The sequence below is a fragment of the Ursus maritimus genome, unplaced genomic scaffold, assembly GCF_017311325.1.
Source record: "Ursus maritimus isolate PB19 unplaced genomic scaffold, ASM1731132v1 scaffold_18, whole genome shotgun sequence".
Classification (NCBI taxonomy): Eukaryota; Metazoa; Chordata; class Mammalia; order Carnivora; family Ursidae; genus Ursus; species Ursus maritimus.
In genome coordinates, this window is record NW_024424230.1 from 35,645,919 (window position 1) to 35,665,747 (window position 19,829).

At 38.6% G+C, this 19,829-nt stretch overlaps 1 protein-coding gene and 1 pseudogene across 3 annotated transcripts in view; one reads left to right on the forward strand and one right to left on the reverse strand.

Annotated features, from left to right (window-relative positions):
• The first annotated feature begins 211 nt into the window (after positions 1 to 211).
• The window catches only part of RPRD1A (regulation of nuclear pre-mRNA domain containing 1A), a 72,769-nt gene continuing 53,151 nt past the window's right edge, over positions 212 to 19,829 (forward strand). For 2 of the 3 annotated variants that reach the window (XM_008691282.2, XM_008691290.2), the window contains exon 1: positions 213 to 544. In XM_008691282.2, the coding sequence (XP_008689504.1) occupies positions 394 to 544 (151 nt within the window). In that variant the 5' untranslated portion in view covers positions 213 to 393. Of the gene's footprint in view, positions 545 to 19,829 lie in introns of all 3 variants that reach the window. The other variant, XM_008691299.2, reaches the window with a different exon arrangement.
• Positions 12,243 to 12,714, reverse strand: LOC121103253 (annotated as a pseudogene).

The window sequence follows — 19,829 nt, forward strand, 5'->3', positions numbered from 1 at the left end:
CAACGTCGATGTAGAGATTTTCAATCACTCCTTTTTCAGCAGATAGTTTTACCCTAGAAGGGGGCAGGCTGGGCAAACCTCACCCCTCCCCTGGCTAAAAACCCGGCGGCACGCCCCCGTGCGCCTCCCTTGTGCCAGTTTTGGCCCCGCCCTTTCGCTAAGAGGTCCCGCCGCCTGGCCTCGCCTCTTCCGAGGGCGGGGCGTGGGTGGGCCCTGACGTCACTGCCGGCCAGACGCCATCTTGCTGGTTTGCAGCCGGTCTTGGATGTGGCGGCAGCCGTGGTGAAGGCGTGGGGAAGGGTGGGGTGAGGGGGCGAGGCCGCGGCGCGGGCGGCTAAACTCTCCTCCCCTCAGCCCCACCGCGTGGGACTGCGTGAACGCGGTGTCGGAGGGATGTCAGCCTTCTCTGAGGCGGCGCTGGAGAAGAAGCTGTCGGAGTTGAGCAACTCGCAGCAGAGCGTGCAGACCTTGTCCCTGTGGCTCATCCACCACCGCAAACACTCGCGGCCCATCGTCACCGTGTGGGAGCGGGAGCTGCGTAAAGGTGAGTCGGTCCGCCACCCGGCCTGGTCCCTGGTGCCGCCGGGCCCCCCTCCCTGCTAGCCCCATTCCCCCAGCGACCCCAGCTCCGTGCTGCTCGGCACCGCCCTACCCGGCGCCCCCGGCTCCCTGGCGTCGGTAGTCCACGGGCTAGGAGGAACGGCGTGCACCGCTCTTCCCGCAGCCTCTGCGCTTGTAGTAGGTATTATTGCATAGGGAATGAAGGATTAAAAACAACAACAAAACCAAAAAAACCCCCACACAACCCTCTGATTTAACACAGAGGCAGTAGTCAAGGGCTGAGGACCCTGTCCCTGATTAGGGCCTGAAATTCTGGCAGTCAGGTTTGCGGGTTTTTTGTTTTGTTTTGTTTTTTCATTCTGTAGATCATAATGGAGGATAGGGGTGGAAAAGGGAAGTGGAAAGGAAAAAAGATTGATATGGGGATGGGAGTTAATACCATCATTTCTATAACACATCAACTCAATCTTGTAAAATTAATAGTGGAATCAGAGTTTTGGAATTGGGGAATCTAAAATTGTATCCATGCATGATGCAGTGGAAGAATTTGTAGATTTTAGAGGACTAGGATTCGGCGAATTTATTAATGTCTGGATTGCAGTTGCCTCACCTCAAAATGAAGGTGTTAGATTGAGTGATATAAAGTCCTTTCTTACTCTGTGATTATATACTTCTAGGGCAGCGTGCTTGTTTTGCAAAACATTAGGGCTCCTGTAAATAAAGTTAACTTTTATGAGCAGTATGTGCTCTCACTAAAATATTCAGAATCATTTCACTTCTGTAGAGCAGCTTTATCTGTAAGAACTGATTTTATGTCAGTGTGACTAAAAATTAAAAAAAAAATCATTTGGTTAGGGTCTGGGTTTGCACCTTAATTCTTAATTCATTGGGTAGGGAGAATGGGCACTCCTTGTTATTGTTGCAGACATCCTGGTGTATCAATGTGATGGTTATTTATTAGTTAGGGGTTTTAACAACTGTTATTAATCAAAATAGATGCTTGTTTACAGACCCATATAACATCTGTATGATGTGTTAATATGAGAGCTAAAATGTGTCATTGGCTATAGGGAATGGAGAACTGTCCTTGTGTATTTGCTTGTGGTTAATCTCTTAGGAGAAATTGACTTAGAGCCTTGTTTCTCAGTTCATATATAAGTGTATGTGTGTTGGCGCCCAAGGAGGAATTCATCTCCTGTGAGTGGTCAGAAAGGTTTGAGAAACCTAGTTATAAAAGTGAACTTTGAAAAGGCAGTAATTGTCTTTGCTCCTATACTTTAGTAGATTTCAAAATAAGCAAAAGGCTTGTACTTTTGGGGGGAGGGGATTTTAGAAACACATATAATCAATAAAGGATTGGTACCCAGACTATTTTAAGAACTACCACAGATCAATAGAAAAATAGCAATACCGGTAAAGGCATTTCACATGAGAGGAAACCTGAAAGGCCAATAAATGATACTTAATCAGGAAAAAATAAACCAATGATGTACCACTTTATACCCTTCAGTTTGCAAAAGTAAAAAAGTATGACAATATCAAGAATCAGTGAGGATGAGGAGAGACAGGAATTCTCATAGACTACTGGTTGGGAGTGTAAAAAGGAGATCAACTTAGTGACCTCTAATGAAATTGAAGGTACATAGTGTTTGACCTAGCAGTTTTCCTTCTAGGAATGTATCCTAGAAACTAGTACCTGTGCTCAAGAAATTATATTTATTGCAGCTTCTTAGTAACAAAATTAGAAACCGCTTAAACATCTCATTAGTTGAGAGTATGGACAAATATATTGTAATATTCATAGAATATAATACTGACCAGCAGTTGTCATGAAACAACATGACTGAATTAGAAAACAACAAACAAGCAAAATGATGGGCCAAGAAAGCAAGGTGCAGACCAAAATGCCATTTGGTAAAGTTTGAAAACATGTAAAAACAATAGTCTCTTGTTCACAGATACCTGTAGTTACAGTTAAAACATGCATAGTGATGATTAACATCATATTGCAAAATAGTGGTTACCATAAGGAAGAGAGGAAGTGAAAATGGATCTGTGTTATCTTATATTTCATATATTTTTTGAAAAATTTGATACACGTGGGAAAATGATAAGATGTGCTATTTGCTGGGTTTGGAGGCATTTCTATACATTGAAATGCTTCATAATTAGAAAAAATTAAAGGCATATAAATAGATGCTTTAGGAGGAGAGTGGTATTGGGTGATGACATGAGGGTGGTAGTCGTGGTGGTGATGGTCATGCTGCTGCTGCAGTTTTGTTTGGTCTTGGATTATCTGCCAAAAGTTTCCTTTCCTTGACATGACTGTACCTTTGTAGGACACAGTCTTTGTGTTCCCCCACCCTCACCTCTGCAGTTCTGCTCCTCGGCTGGGATCCTGTATTGCCTGTAGCATAATGATAATGAGAATAATATACTGAGTATCAGGCATTGTTTTAGCCATCTTACTGTGATTTCGTGAATCCTCACATTATCTCTACAAAATAAGTGTTTATAAAACAAATTGATCAAACTTGAAATAAAGAAGTAAATGAGTAAAATCATTTGAACGTTTTATATTAAGTTTGGCATTCTTTAGTTTCTTGAAATGTTTAAAGAAGACAAAAATGTGACACTACTAGGAAAAATTACTGTTCAGAATAGAAGAATGAATAGGTAAAATGATAATGTCACACATGGTAATCATTCAGTTTTGAAGATTTCCTTTCTTGTTCTACCTTCCTTATTTTTGTCTCCTTTAAAGAAAGAGAATTTCTGGAGTGGGGACAAGAAAAAGAGAATTTCTGTTTAGAGGAATATACCCCAAGGCCTTTATGAAGACTAAAGTAGCTATAATTTCCCTGAGAAATGCAATAGAGTGTAACCAAAAACGTAAGTCAGGATTTTGTTGTTTCGTAACATCTCTTAAAAAAAATTTTTTTTTTAAGATTTTATTTGAGAGAGAGAGAGAGAGGAAGATCAGGAGCAGGATGGAGGGGTAGAGGGAGAAGCAAACTCCCGCTGAGCAGGGAGCCCTATGTGGGCCTCAGTCCCAGCAGCGTGGGACCTGGAATCATGACCTGAACCAAAGGCAGATGCTTAACTGACTGAGCCACCTAGGTGCCCTGCAACAACTTTATTGAGATATAATTAACATATCACACAATTCACTCATTTAAAGTATACAGTTCAGTGGTTTTTAGTGTATCATATAGTTGTGAGTCTGCCACCACAATCAATTTTAGAGTGTTTTCATCACCCAAAAAGAAACTGCCTTTTAACCATCATCCCCCAACCCCTTCCACCTTCCCCAGCCCTAGGCAACCATTAATTTACTTTGTCTCTATAGATTTGCCTATTCTTAGCATTTCATTAAATGGAAGCATACAGTAGCACTCTTTTGTGATTGACTTCTTCTTTTTTTTTTTTTTTTTTAAGATTATTTATTTGACAGAGAGACAGCCAGCGAGAGAGGGAGTACAAGCAGGGGGAGTGGGAGAGGAAGAAGCAGGCTTCCAGTGGAGGAGCCTGATGTGGGGCTCGATCCCAGAACGCCAGGATCACGCCCTGAGCTAAAGGCTCAGGTTAACGACTGAGCCACCCAGGCGCCCCTTGTGATTGACTTCTTTGGTTAGCATAATGTTTTCCAGGCTCATCCATGTTGTAGCATTTATCAGTATCTTATTCCCCCCCCCTTTTTTTTTAAGATTTATTTATTGTAGAGGGTGGGTGGGAGGGGCGGAGGGAGAGAGACAGAAAGACAGACAGTCTTAAGCAGATGCTGAGCGGAGCCTGGAGCCCGATGCGGGGCCGGATCTCATGACCTTGAGATCACAACCTGAGCCAAGACCAGGAATCTGATGCTTAACCAACTGCTCAACCCAGGAGCCCCAGTACTTCATTCTTTTTTATGGCCAAATAATAATCCATTTTATGAATTGTTTTATTCATCAGTTGATAGACATTTGGGTTGTTTCCACGTTTTGCTATTATGGATAATGGTGCTATGGACATTTGCGTACAAGTTTTTGTGTGGCTATGTTTTCAAATTTTTTTTTGGAGGTATACCTACGGGCAGAATTGCTAGGTCGTATAAGAACTCTATGTATAACCTTTTGAAGAACTGCCAGACTTTTTTCCACAGTAACTGTATCATTCATTCCTACCAGTAGTGTATGAGGATCCAATTTTTCTACATCTCTGCCAACACTTGTGTTATCTGTCTTTTTTATTATAGCCCCCTATTGGGTGTAAATTGGTGTATGATTGTGATTTTCATTTACATTTCCCTTTGACTAAGGATATTGAGCATATTTTCATGTGCTTATTGGCCATTTGTATGTTGTCTTGGGAGAAATGTTTGTTCAGATCCCCCTCGCCCCCCTTTCTTAAAGTAGGCCCCACACCCAGCCTGGAGCCCAGTGTGGAGCTTGAACTCACCAACCTAAGATCAAGACCTGAGCTGAGATCAAGAGTTGGACACTTAACCTACTGAGCCACCCAGGCACCCTGATCCTTACCCATTTTCAAATTGGGTTGTCTTTTTATTAATTGAGTTGTAAGTGTTCTTTATGTATTCTGGATACGAGTCCCTTATCACATCCATGACTTGCAGATATTTTCTCTCATTCAGTGGCTGTTTCTTGACTCTCTTACCTACTGTCTTTTGAACACAGTTATTTTAATCTCTGACTCAAGATTGGGGCTGAATTATAAAACTATTAACATATATCACTAATTAAATTATATATTGCATTCATTGCTATGGAAATCATGACCATGAACATACCAGAATTTACAAAACAACACTGATATTTGGGCTCTTTTCTACACAGAAACACAGCAAAATTGGGCTCATTTGGTTGAGTGTCTGACTCTTGGTTTTGGCTGAGATCGTGATCTTGCTGTTATGGGATAGAACCCCACATCAGACTCTGTGCTCAGCACCGAGTCTTCTTCAGCTTCTCTCTCCCTCTTATTCCTGCTCACTAGCTCTTTCTCTCTCTCTAAAAATAAAATCTTTATTATTTTTTTAAAGATTTTATTTATTTGACAGCACGTACAAGTGGGGAAGCAGCAGAGGAAGAGGGAGAAGCAGGCTCTCTGCTGAGCAGGGAGCCCAATGTGGGGCTCGATCCCAGGAACCTGGGATCATGACCTGAGCTGAAGGCAGATGATTAACCAACTGAACCACCCAGGTGCCCCTAAATAAAATCTTTTTTTTTTTTAATTTATTTATTTGACAGAGATAGAGACAGCCAGCGAGAGAGAGAACACAAGCAGGGGGAGTGGGAGAGGAAGAAGCAGGCTCATAGCGGAGGAGCCTGATGTGGGGCTCGATCCCATAATGCCAGGACCACGCCCTGAGCTGAAGGCAGATGCCCAACCGCTGTGCCACCCAGGCGCCCCCCTAAATAAAATCTTTAAAAAAAATTAAGGACCTCAGATCTTTCGTTTATGTGGGTTTTTTTTTTTTTTAAAGATTTTATTTATTTATTTGACAGAGACAGCCAGCTAGAGAGGGAATACAAGCAGGGGGAGTGGGAGAGGAAGAAGCAGGCTCATAGCAGAGGAGCCTGATGTGGGGCTCGATCCCATAATGCCGGGATCACGCCCTGAGCCGAAGGCAGACGCTTAACGACTGCGCCACCCAGGTGCCCCTCGTTTATGTGGGTTTTAATATCTAGTTACAGTTACATTAGAAACGAAAACATTTTTCTTTCTTTCTTTCTTTCTTTCTTTTTCTTTCTTTCTTTCTTTTAAAGAATTAATTTATTTGAGAGAGAGAGTGTGTGCATGAGAGAGCAAGCGCAAGCAGGGGGAGGGGTAAGGGGAGAGGGAAAAGCATGGTCCCTGCTGAGCAGGTAGCCAGATGTGGGGCTCCCTCCCAGGACCCTGGGGTCATGACCTGAGCTGAAGGCAGACACTTAATGGACTGAGCCACTCAGGTGCCCAAAAATGAAAACAATTAAAATATTTACTTAATAATTACTTATTTTAAAACTAGAATGCTAAATTGATTTCATGTTAATGTAAAGTAACATAATGAAAGGTAACTATTTCCTAAAAATATTAGGGAAAGGAGTGACTTAACATTTTTTCAAATCTTCGTATCTGTCTTACTTGAAGCCAGCTGGATTCTCATGTCTGCCTTTGCATTTAGTCTTGCTGTATTATGTATCACATGACATGGAATATACCACTCTACACGTGTGGGAGAACTAGAATGAAAAAGGCAAATAGTGTAAAAAAAAAAAAAAGGCAAATAATGTCTTGGTGGTATTGTGAAAATAGTTCTGACTTCATGGACTCTGTGAAAACGTCTGGAGAAACCCCAGGGATCCATAAGCCATATACTGAGAACTAGACCCTTTCCTGTAAATTGGTAGTTAGATCAGAGTCTATGATATATTGCATTCCCCAAAGCAGACATTGCTTTGCCTTAAGCAGACATGGTCCCTCCAGAATATTAATTCCTGTCCTACTCAGTGTGAACTTAATTTATGAAATTTTGCTTTGTCTTGTCATTTTTTTAGGTTCTCTTTCCTACTACATAAGCTTTTTAAAGAATTTATTCATTTGATGTTTTTGCTGGTACAAAATTTTAGGCAAATTACCCTTAAATTTCTTTTTTTTTTAAAGAGATTTTATTTATTTATTCATGAGAGACAGAGAGAGAGAGGGAGGCAGAGGGAGAAGCAGGCTCCCCACAGAGCAGGGAGCCCTATGCGAACTCAATCCCAGGACTCTGGGATGACCTGAGTTGAAGGCAGACGCTAAACTGACTGACCAGGCACCCTACCCTTAAATTTCTAATAAAAATAAAGGTGTGCTTCTAGATTAAACATAGTATGATATTTGATTGTGTCTCAGGTCATAATCTCAGGGTCCTGGCATGAGCCTTGTGTCCACTCCACACTCAGCGGGGAGTCTGTTTGAGGGTTCTCCGCCACATCTCTCAAATAAAAGAATAAATCTTTTTAGAAAAATTACTGCATGTATTCTGTTTTATGGGTGCACCAAAATTTACATAACCATTACTTTATTGATGAACATTTAAGCTGGATCTGTTTTTTAATCTTAAAATTTATAAATATTAATTCATGTTACTAAGTATTCTAGTTTTTTTCTTAGTGGTTTCAGCTGGCATAAGAGACCGGGATAGGCATTAGTGTATCACACCATTTTTTTAGGTTCATTTTTATCCCCATGTATTTGAAATGTCTTTTCTCCTAAATTAAGTTTTTATCTGTATTTGGTATATTTCTAGACTGTCATTCTGTTTAATTGGTGTGTCTGTTCATGTACCACTATGACACTGTTTGGTATGTTTTCATATCTGGTAGAACATCTCCCCACCCAAGTCCTTCCTACCCTGCCCCCTGCAAATTGGTCTTTTTCTTACCCCCAGTTTTCCTGTGTATTCTTGTTTTGTTTTTCCAAATAAAGTCTAGAATCAACTTGTTATTTACAGGGGAAAAAAAACGTTTTGGTATTTTTGGAGTTACACTTCAATTTATACATTAGCTTACAGAAAATTCTCATCTTTTTAATGGCAAATCATCTTAGGCTGAGAACCAGGCAATCTTACTCTAAATGTATTCATTGTAATTTTTTAAATAAGTTCTCAAACTTGTTCTGTTATCACTTCTTGATAACTTTATAAAGGTCACACACAACTTTAACATAACTGTGCTAAAGGTATTTTAATTAATTCTAGTGTAGGCTAATAGAAGGAAGTGTTAAAGGATTAAGCTTTAAGCAGAAAGACTTAAAACTGAAAAAAAAAACCATATTTTTGTTAATTGAGACAACAGCTTACTTTGGTTGATTTTTGTGATGGCACACTTTGGTCCAGCTCATGGAATGTCATTCTGCCTCAAGAACATGGCTTTAAAATTCTTACCTATTCAGCAAATTGTCTTTGTTTTTTTAGTATTTGCACAAATTATAATGTGTACTGTATTCTCTTTTAAAGGTGTTTGTTTTTTTTTTTTAAGATTTTATTTAGTCATTTGACAGACAGCCAGAGAGAGAGGGAACACAAGCAGGGGGAGTGAGGGAGGAAGAAGCAGGCTCCCAGTGGAGGAGCCTGATGTGGGGCTCGATCCCAGAACGCTGGGATCACGCCCTGAGCCAAAGGCAAACGCTTAACGACTGAGCCACCAGGCGCCCCTTAAAGGTTTTTTTTTTTAAACAAATGAAATTTGTTTGGGTAGTCAAGGACCATGTTTTGCTGATGAAAAAATTCAGTTTTCTTAGGAGAGTATCATGAATTACTGTCTTGAACCACACTTGTGCTGGCTTATTTTATGTGTCAGCCTGGCTGGTCCCTGAGGTGGCTAGATATTTGGTCAAAAAGTATGTCTTGAAGAAATTTCTGGAGATTTAACATTTGAATCTGTAGAATGAGTAAAGCAGATGCCCTCCTTTAATGTGAGTCGGCCACAGTCAACAGAAGGCCTGAATAGAACAAAAAACTGACCCTCCTGTGAGTAAGAAGAAACTCTTCCTGCCTGACTGGCTTCTTTTCCTGCCTTTGGACTCAAACTGAAACATGGATTCTTCCTGGGTCTTGAGTGGGTTTTCAGACTGAAACCGTACTGTCAGCTCTCAGGCGTCTCCAGCTTGCTGCCTGTAGATCTCAGGACTTGTCAGCCTCCATAGTCTCATGAGCCACTTCCTCTTAATATTATAATCTCTTTATATGTATCTACACACACATTTTATTGATTATGTTTTCCTAGAGAACCCTGAGTAATATAGCAGCTTTATCTAGATTTACTACAATTTAGTTAGTAAATCAACTATATTTTTTGTGGATTTAATCCAAGTAAGTTACTGTTAGAGAATTTTAAAAATGGAATTGATGGGGCGCCTGGGTGGCGCAGTCGTTAAAAAGCGTCTGCCTTCGGCTCAGGGCGTGATCCTGGCGATCCGGGGTCGAGTCCCACATCGGGCTCTTCCGCTGTGGGCCTGCTTCTTCCTCTCCCACTCCCCCTGCTGTGTTCCCTCTCTTGCTGGCTGTCTCTCTGTCACATAAATAAATAAAATCTTTAAAAAAAAAAAAAATGGAATTGATGTGCTGTAACTAGCACATAAAAACTCTTAATGATTAAAAATAATTTCATTTTATGTCTATATAATTTGGTGCCTTAGTTGCTGTATCTACATTCTGCCATCAATATGTTGATGACTCGGTGATCCTTTTTTTTTAAGCCTAGTCTCAGTGTTATTGAATGGTATTTCTTGAACACTGCAAACTCAGTTTGGACAAAGCAACCCTTTATGTCATCTTTCCCCACTTCTATCCCACTGTTGTTCTTCTTGGCTTTCCTATTCCACTGAAAGACATTACTGTCCACCAGTTGCTTAAGCTCATAACTTTAAGTTTGGTCTGGGCCCTCTGCATACATGCCTCACTTTTGGCTACTTTGTTGCTATTTTAGTAATATCGCTACTGCTCACATCCTCCTCTTTTACTAGCACCATTGCAGTAGCCTCCATGTAATTTCCTTGTATCTAGCCCCTTTAACCAACCAGTTGTCCTACTTAGTAGTGTTAACATAGAATTACTATATGACCGAGTAAGTCTACTTTTAGATGTATATTCATAAGAATTGAAATATTTAGGTATTCAAACATATACTTTACAAGAATGCTTATAGGAGTGCTATTCACAATACCCAAACAGTGGAAACAACCTGAATGTCCATCAGTGGATGAATAGATATATGTGATGCAGTGGAATTCATGCAGTAGAAATTATTCAGCCATATAGTGAAAAGGAATTCTGCTACAGTGTGGATGAACCTCAAAAACATGTGAGGTTGAAAGAAGCCAGACACAAAAAGTAACATATTTTATGATTCCACTTGTATGAAATAGCCAGCGTAGATAAATCCATAGAGATAGAAAATGGTTGCCAGGAGCTGGGGGGAGGGAAGGAATGGAGAATGGATGACTGTTTAATGGGTCTGAGGTCATCTTTGGGGGGAGTGACAAAAACGTTTGGAACTAAATGCAGGTGATGGTTGTACAACCTTATGTTTGCACATACTGCTGCTGAATTATACACTTTAATGTGGTTAATTTTATATTATGTGAATTTCCCCTCCAAAAAAAGTGATATAAACACCTTGCACGTTTATGTGCTTTTATATACTTTTTTTTTTTTAGACACAGAATGCAAGGAGGAGGGAGGGGCAGAGGAAGAGGGAGAGAGAGAGAATCTTAAGCAGCCTTCATACCCAGTGCAAACTCCACGTGGGGCTCAGTCTCATGACCCTGAGGTCATGACCTGAGCTGAAATCAGGAGTCGGATGCTTAACCGACTGATCCACCCAGACGCCCACATGTACTCTTTTTCTATTTCTACTCTGTCTCCTAACCTCCAAGCTCTGGGGTCAGTTCCTTTCTGCAGTTTCCTCTAGTCTCCAGGAAGAGTTAAGTGTCCATCTGTAGTCCTTAGTCCTAGTTTTTGGGATGAGGTTTTTTTGGGGAAAAAAAAGATTCCAGGTAACATCCTAAATTCATAACAATGTAGTTTGAATTGATACCAACTTTTCTTAAGTAGCATACAAAAACTGCTCCTATACAGCTGTCCCCCCCTTTATGTTATTATTGTCCCAACTTACATCTTCATCAGTTCTATGCCCATCAACAGACTTATAATTATAGTTTTATGCATTTGTCTTTTAAACAAAGGAAACAAAGAGTTACAAATCAAAATATAAGTTAATACTGGTTTTTATATTTACTTACGTAGTTACCTTTATTGATGATCTTTCTGTGGCTTCTAGTTATTATCTAATGTCCTTTCATTTCAGCCTGCAGGAGTCCCTTTAGGATTTCTTGTAGGACAGGTCTACTAGTGACAAACTCCCTCAGCTTTTGTTTAGCTTAAAATGTCTTAATTTCTTTAGTATTGAAGGATAGTTTTGCCAGATTTCTTTCAGCGGTTTTTTTTTTTTTTTTAATATGGCATCCCACTTCCTTTTGGTCTCTGTAGTTTCTGATCAGAAGTTGGCTGTCCATCTTATTGAGCTTCCTTTGTACATGACTGGGTCATTGCTTGCTGCTTTCAGAATTCTTTTGTCTTCTGGAAGTTTCTTTTAAATGTGTCTCAGTGTGGATCCGTTTGAGTTTATCCTACATAGAGTTCATTGAGATGCTTAGATTTGTAGATTCATGTCTTTCCTAGATTTGGGGGCATTTTTGGCCGTTGTTTCTTCAGATATTCTTTATGCACCCTCCTCTCTTCTGGGAATCCTATAATGTTTATGTTTGTTATATTGGTGATGTGCCATAGAACCCTTAGGCTCTGTTCACTTTTCTTTATTCATTTTCTTTCTGCTCCCCGGACTCCATATCAGTGGTCTTATCTTTAAATTTGCTGTCTCCTAACTCTGACATACTCTGTGGTGTCACCTCCCAAGTACTTTCTGTTGCTATTGTTATAGCACTTATCGTCCAGTATTTTAATGGTTCTGTGTTGAGTTTCTTTTTACTGGAGGACTGAGCCTATTCCTTTGTTGACTCAGAATCTATCACAAGGTAAATATGTCTTGAGTGAGTTATTGAATGACTGTTGGAGAGTGTGTGGCATCTGAGATGTTTATTTATTTTATTTTTTTTATTGTGAAAAAAATTATGTTTAGATTTAGCCAGCTGGACTCAGTTTAGATGATCCCAATTTTGTTGGCAACATCCGAAGCATCATAGTCAGGAGCCAAACATATGCCTTCTTCTCTCCATCAGGCCTGATCGAGGTGTTGACTTTGGCCACGTCAATATCGTAGGGCTTCTTCACAGCCTGTTTGATCTGGTGCTTGTTGGCCTCGACATTCACAAAGAACACAAGTGTGTTGTTGTCTTCTATTTTCTTCATGGCTGACTCAGTGGTCAGGGGGAACTTGATGATGGCATAGTGATCAAGCTTGTTTCTCCTGGGGTGCTCTTTCGGGATGTTTGGGCTGCCTTTGAAGACGCAGTATCTTGGTCCTCAGAATGTAGGTGACGTGCGGATCTTTTTTTTAATGACTGTGGACGCCTTTCAGCACCGCATTCTTGGCCTTCAAAGGCTTTGCTTTGTTTGGCTTCAGCTTTGGGAGGGGCAGGGGCTTCCTTCCTAGTCTTCGGCGCCATCTTCATAAAAGGGCGCATCTGAGACTTTTAGAGCTGGAAAGAGTATTGCAGAATGTTTTGCTGTTTCTTTTAAAGGTGGTGCCTGATTTAGGAACTTCTGACATCTTAAGGCAAATAATGAATTCAAATTCTGAACATTTCCCTTATTGAGAAAGACTTGGAAAATGTCTAGCTTTCTCAGTCTGTCATATTGTTCTATTCTTCCTATATTTATCAATTCTTAGAGTAGTATTCTTAAAGTGTGGCTGGTGAGTCACCAAGATTCTTTTAGGGGGTGTATGAGGCCACAAGGTAAAAATTATTTTCACAATACTTCTAAGACATTTTCCCCCTTTTAACTGTTGACATGTGCTGTGATAGTGTAAAAGCCAATGTGGGTGAAAACTGGTAGTACCTAAATATTAATCAAGGCAGAGGGACCACTCTGTACTAAGGTTCAATTGTGTTTTTCAAACCACATTCATAGCTAAAAATATATCACAGTCCTGACTGCTGATCAAAGTAGTTCACATTACTAATTTTATTATATCTTGACCCTTGAGTGCTCATCTCTGTGTGTGTGTGTATGTGTGTGTGTGTGCGGTGCACCTTTCTTTATCATGGTAAGGTATATGTAACATAGGGGCGCCTGGGTGGCTCAGCCGTTAAGCATCTGCCTTCGGCTCAGGGCATGATCCCAGGGTCCTGGGATTGAGCCCCGTATCTGGCTCCCTGCTCAGCGGGAAGCCTGCTTCTCCCTCTCACACTTCCCTTGCTTGTGTACCCTCTCTCGCTGTCTCTCTCTGTCAAATAAATAAATAAAATCTTTAAAAAAAAAAAGTATACGTAACATAAAATTTAACATTTTAACGTTTTTTCTTGGTCTTTATGGTAATATAAATTTACCATTTTAATCATTTTTAAATGTGCAGTTCAGTGGCATTACATACTTTCACATTGTTTTGCAGCTGGGATTGCCATCCATCTCCAGGCCTCTTTTCATTTTCCCAAACTGAAACTTCATACCCATTAAAAAATAACTCCCCATTCTCTTCTCTCCTGGCCCCTGGCAACCACACTTCTACACTCTATGGATTTGACTACTGTAGGTACTCATATAAGTGAAACCATATAATTTATTTTCTGTGTGTGTGTGTGTGACTGGCTTATTTAACTTAGTATGTCTGCAGGATTCATTCATGTTGTAGCATATGCCAAAATTTCTTATTTTTCTAAGGCTGAATAAGATTCCATTTTATGTATATACCACATTTTATTTATTTATCTGTTGATGCCACTACGGTTGCTTCTGCCTTGTGGCTATTGGGTATAATGCTGTTATGAACATGGGTGTACAAATATCTGTTTGAATAGGTTCTTCATTTCTTCTTAGTAAGTATACAGAAGTGGAATTGCTGGGTCATGCAATAATTCTGTGTTTAATTGTTTGAGAAACCACTGTAGTGTTTTCTGCAGCAGCTGCACCATTTTACATTCCCACTTGCAGTGTACCATGGTTTCAATTTCTGCACATCCTCGCCAAAATTTATTATTTTTTGTGTTGTTTTGTTTGGTTTTGGTTTTGAAAATAATCCTAATGAGTGTGGAGTAGTATTTGCTTGGGGTTTTAATTTGTATTTCCATAATGACTAGTGATGATTCTATATGTAAGGGTTTATTTCTGGGCTATTGTTCCTTTGATCTGTTTGCCTGTATTTATGCCTGTACAATACTACTATTCCAACTACCGTAGCTTTCTAGTAAATTTTGCAGTCAGGATGTACAAGTCTTCCAACTTTAATTTCTTTTCTAAGATTCTTTTGGCCATTTGATATCACTTGAGAATTTATATGAGTTTTAGAATGGGTTTTTTTATTTCTGCAAAAATGCCATGGGGAGTTTAATAGGGTTTCCATTTAATCTGTAGGTCACTTTGAGAGGTACTATCTTATTAACAGTAAGTCTTGCAACCCGTGGACATGGGATCTATATGAATTTATGTCTTCTTTCATTTCCTTCAGCAGTGTTTTGTAGTTTTCAGTGAACAAGTCTACACCTCCTTGGTTAAATTTAATTCTAAGTATTCTATTGTTTTTATCTGATTATAAATAGAATTGTCTTTGGTTTCCTTTTTACATTGTTTATTATAATTTATAGAAATTGAATTTTGAGTGCTGATTTTATATGCTGCAACTTTGCTAAATAGGTGTGTTTTTTGTGGAATCCTTAGGGTTTTCTACAAGTAAAATCATGTCATCTGTGAATAGATTTTTGGAAAATTTGCATGTGTCACCTTGAGCCTAACAACTTCCCAATACTTTTAAACACTTTTCCAGTGAAATCAGTAATGATATTTATACTTTTGATACTGCCTAGTGAAATATTTCAGTAGTCGGAATGTCTGTGTAACTGTGAAGCAGTATTTTTCAGAAGACCAATGCATGATGTTACAAAATTATGCATGAGTAAAAGATCCAAAGAGCATGGTAGAGGCGCCGGGGTGGCATAGCGGTTAAGCGTCTGCCTTCGGCTCAGGGCGTGATCCCGGCGTTATGGGATCGAGCCCCACATCAGGCTCCTCCGCTATGAGCCTGCTTCTTCCTCTCCCACTCCCCCTGCTTGTGTTCTCTCTCTCGCTGGCTGTCTCTATCTCTGTCAAGTAAATAAATAAAAAATCTTTAAAAAAAAGAAAAAAGAGCATGGTAGACAAGGATTTTAACATAACAGTTTTTAAAGTTGATCAATATGTTTTAAGATTCCATATTACAATTTAGGATCTTTTTAAAAATGAGAATTTGTTAGATTTTGTTGTAGTTTCAAAAAAGAATATCCACAATCATCTGTACTAACTATTAAAATACTCGCACTGACTGTATCTGGGTGAAGTCTGCTTTTTTTCATTACTTCCACTGAGAGAACATTATCATGGTTTATTTAATAGAGAGCAGATATGAGAATCCAGCTGTATTCTGTTGAGCTGAAGATTTGCAAAAATGTCAAACAGGACTCTTCATTTTTAGGTTTTGGAAATACATTTTTTAAACATTATGTTAATACCTAATTTTTTATTACTACTTTGAAATGAATTAATACATATTTTAAAGTTGTTCTGTTTTAATTTTTAATAAGATAAGCATTGGTAAATATGAGCTATATGAATAAAATTTCATTGGTGTTCTCCATAATTTGTAAGAGTGTGAAGGGGTCCTGAGAGCAGAAAGTTTGAAAACTGCTCTCAGATTAATAAAGACCATGAATGTTTTACATAATTTTGTTTTATTTAATTCTAATCTTGCCTAATTTAACATAGTAATTGTTTTAATTTTTAAAGCTTTAGCTTTCAAATCCTTTTGGTGTGAAATCAATGAAATTGCTATTAATGTCTAAATAAGTACGTAAATACCGTATGAAGTTTCTTCCAATTACCTTCTTTTGGGCATTGCTTGTGTAGTGATTCTTCGGCCCTGAAACTAGAGGTATTAATGTGAAATTTTTAAAAATACTGTATATTTTTTGATATTGTAGATTAATTTTCAGTTGTAAGAAGTAATACATCCTGTTTAGCCTTTGCCAGCTTTCTCCAATGGTAACATCATGCAGAGCTAGTTTTTGTGATTTAAAAAAAAAAAAAAAAAGTTGAATAAAAAGCCCAGCACAGTTGTGATGCTGACATTATTATAGTCAAGATACAGAACATTTCCATCATCACAAAGAATTTTCTTGTTTCCCTTTCGTAGCTATATTCACTTCACTCCTAGCACACCCCCTACTTAACTGCAATTTATCCAATTTTTCTATTTTGAATCATGCCTTTTTTTTTTTTTTTTTTTTTAGATTTCTTTATTTTAGGGCACCTGGGTAGCTCAGTCGTTAAGCGTCTGCCTTTGGTGCAGGTCATGATCTCAGGGTCCTGGGATCGAGTCCCACATCAGGCTCCCTGCTCAGCGGGAAGCCTGCTTCTCCCTCTCCCACTCCCCCAGTTTGTGTTCCCTCTCTTGCTGTCTCTCTCTGTCAAATAAATAAATAAAATCTTTAAGAGAGAGAGAGATTTCTTTATTTTAGAGAGAGAGAGAGAAACTGTGCATGTGCGTGAGCAGGGGGATGGGAGTTCAGAGGGAGAGGGAGAGAAACAAACTCCCTGCTAAGTGCAGAGCCCAGTCCTGGGCTCTCTACTGAGACACCAGGATCACTACCTGAGCCGAAATCAAGAGTCTGGTGGTTAACTGACTGAGCCCCTGGTTGCCCATAATTATGCTTTTGATGTCATTTAAGAACCTTGCTTAGCCCTGGATTTTTTTTTTTTCCAGTGTTTTGTTCTAAAATGTTTATATAATTTTATATAATGTTTTGAGTCAATTTTTGTTTAAGATGTGAAATTTAGGTCAAGGTTTGGTTTTTGCATGTAGGTGTTCAGAATCCCCAGCGGTTTGTTCAAAGGCTATCTCTTTCATTGAATTGCTTTTGCACTTTTGTTTAAATTGACTTGGACTTATTTTTGTGACTCTGTGTCTGGGTTCTCTTCTGTTGATCCATGTGTCTTTCCTTCCACCAATGAATACCATACATAGTCTTTTTTTTTTTTTAAGATTTTATTTACTTGACAGAGAGAGCACAAGCAGGGGGAGCAGCAGAGGGAGAGGGAGAGGGAGAAGCATGCTCCCTTGAGATCATGACCTGAGCCGAAGGTAGATGCTTAACCAACTGAGCCACCCAGGCGCCCCACCATACATAGTCTTGATTACTGCAACTATGTATCTTGAAATTGAGTAAAATGGTTCCTTCTATATTCAAAATTGTTTTAGCTATTCTAGTTCCTTTGCTCTTCTATACAGACTTTAGAATAATCTCTCTATATTAATAAAAGTTATTTTGATGGGATTTTGATAAGGGTTCTTTAATGCTGCGTATCAGTTTAGGGAGAATTGACATCTTTATTACTTTGAGTCTTCAGTCTGTAAACATGGCACATCTTTCCATTTCCTTAGATCTTCTTTGATGTTTATAATCAACGTTATGTAGTCCTGTATGTGTTTTGTTGTTTTTGCACTTAAGCATTTCAGCAATTTAAAATGGTATTTATTTTTAATTTCACTGTCCACGTGCTTATTGCTTATGTATTAAAATACAAGTGATTTTTAAGTATTTATCTTGATTTCTGTGACCTTGGTAAACATACTTATTAGTTGTAGGAGTTTTGTGGTAGGTTTCCTTGGGATTTTTCTGGGAAGATGGTCATGTTATCTGTAAATGGGTACACTTTTATTTCTTCATCTTTGACCTTTGTGTTTTTTTGTTTTTTTTTTTTTTCTTATTGAACTTGCTGGCATTTCAAGCACTGTGTTGAATAAGAGTGATGAGAGTGAACTTCCTTGTCTTCATTATTGGGAAAGCGGTCAGTCAGTCTTTCACCATTAGATAGAATGTTAGCTGTAGTTTTATTTTTAGATTCTGTATCAAGTTGAGGAAGTTCCTCTCTATTCCTGGTTTTTGAGAGATTTTAAAATAAAGTGTTGATGAATTTTATGAGAAGCCTTTTTTGCATCAGTTGATTATGTGATTTTTTTCTTTAGCCTCTTAATATGCTGTATTATTGATCAGTATTCAGATCTTGAGCCAGGTATACATCCCTGCCATAAATCTCACTTGTTTGTGATTGTGAATTCTTTTTACATATTGCTGAATTCTGTTTGCTAATATTTTGTTAAGGATATTTACATCTGTGTTCATAAGGACTTTTGGTCCATTTTGTGTGTGTGTGTGTGTGTGTGTGTGTATGTGTCTTGTTTTGAAATCAGAGTAGCACTGACTTCATAAGATGAATTGGGGTTTGTTCCCCTATGTCTTGGAAGTGGTCGTGTAGAATTTTTACAATTCTTCAAATATTTGGTAGAATTATTTGACAGAAACCATCTGGATCTGGAGATTTCTTTTTTGGGAACTTAAAAATTATATATTCAATTTTCTTAAATCTTACAGGACTTTTTAGATTTTCTGTATTGTACATTGGGTGAGTTGTTGTAGTTTGTATTTTTTTGAGGAAGTGTAGTCCATTTTGCCTAAGTTGTCAAATTTATGTGTCCTGGGTTGTTCATTGTATACCCTTAGTATCCTTACTGTCCTTTTGATATCTATAGTGATATTTCTGATACTGAAAATTTGTGTATTCCCTTTTTTCCCTTGTCATTCCGGGTAGAAGTTTGTCAGTTCTATTCATATTTTCAAAGAAACAGCTCTTTGATGCTTAACATTACTAATCATTAGGAAAATGCAAATCAAAACCACAATGAGGTATCACCTTACACCTGTTAGAATGGCCATCCTTAAAAAGATAAGAGATAACAAATGCTGGAGGGGATGTGGATGAAAGGGAACTCTTGTGCACTGTTGGTTGGGTTATAAACTGGTACAGTTACTATGGAAAACAGTATAGAGGATCCTCAAAAAATTAAAAATAGAGCTCCTATATGATGTAGCAGTTCCACTTCTGGGATATATTCAAAGGAATGAAAATGCTAACTTGAGAAGGTATCTGCATCCCCATGTTAATATCAGTATTATTTACAATCTCCAGGACATGGAAACTACTTAAGTGTTCATCCTCAGATGAATGGATAAAGAAATTATTGTATATATACACAGTGAAATATTATTCAGCCATAAAAAAATGAGAAAATACTGCTATTCATGACATGGGTGGACCCAGAGGGCATTATGCTAAGTGAAATAAGTCAGGCAGAGAAAGACAAGTACTTTATGATCTTATTTATATGTCAGATCTTAAAAAAAAAAAAAAAAAGCCCTAGAAACAGAAACTCAGCAAAAAGACATCAAAAATGTAGTTACCAGAGGTGGGAGGGGGGTTGGAAGAAGGGGTCAAAAGGTACCAACTTCCAGTTACAAGGTAAATAAGTACTAGAGCCGTAATGTACAACATGGTGACTAATTTATCTCATTGTATTATATAAATGAAAGTCGTTAAGAGTAAATCCTAAGAGTTCTCATCGTAAGGAGAAAAAACTTTTTTTGCGTGTATATGAGATGATGGATGTTAAAACTTATTGCTGTAAGCATTTCAAAGTATATGTAAGTCAGACCATTATGCTGCACACCTTAAACTTGATGTATAACGATGTATGCTAATT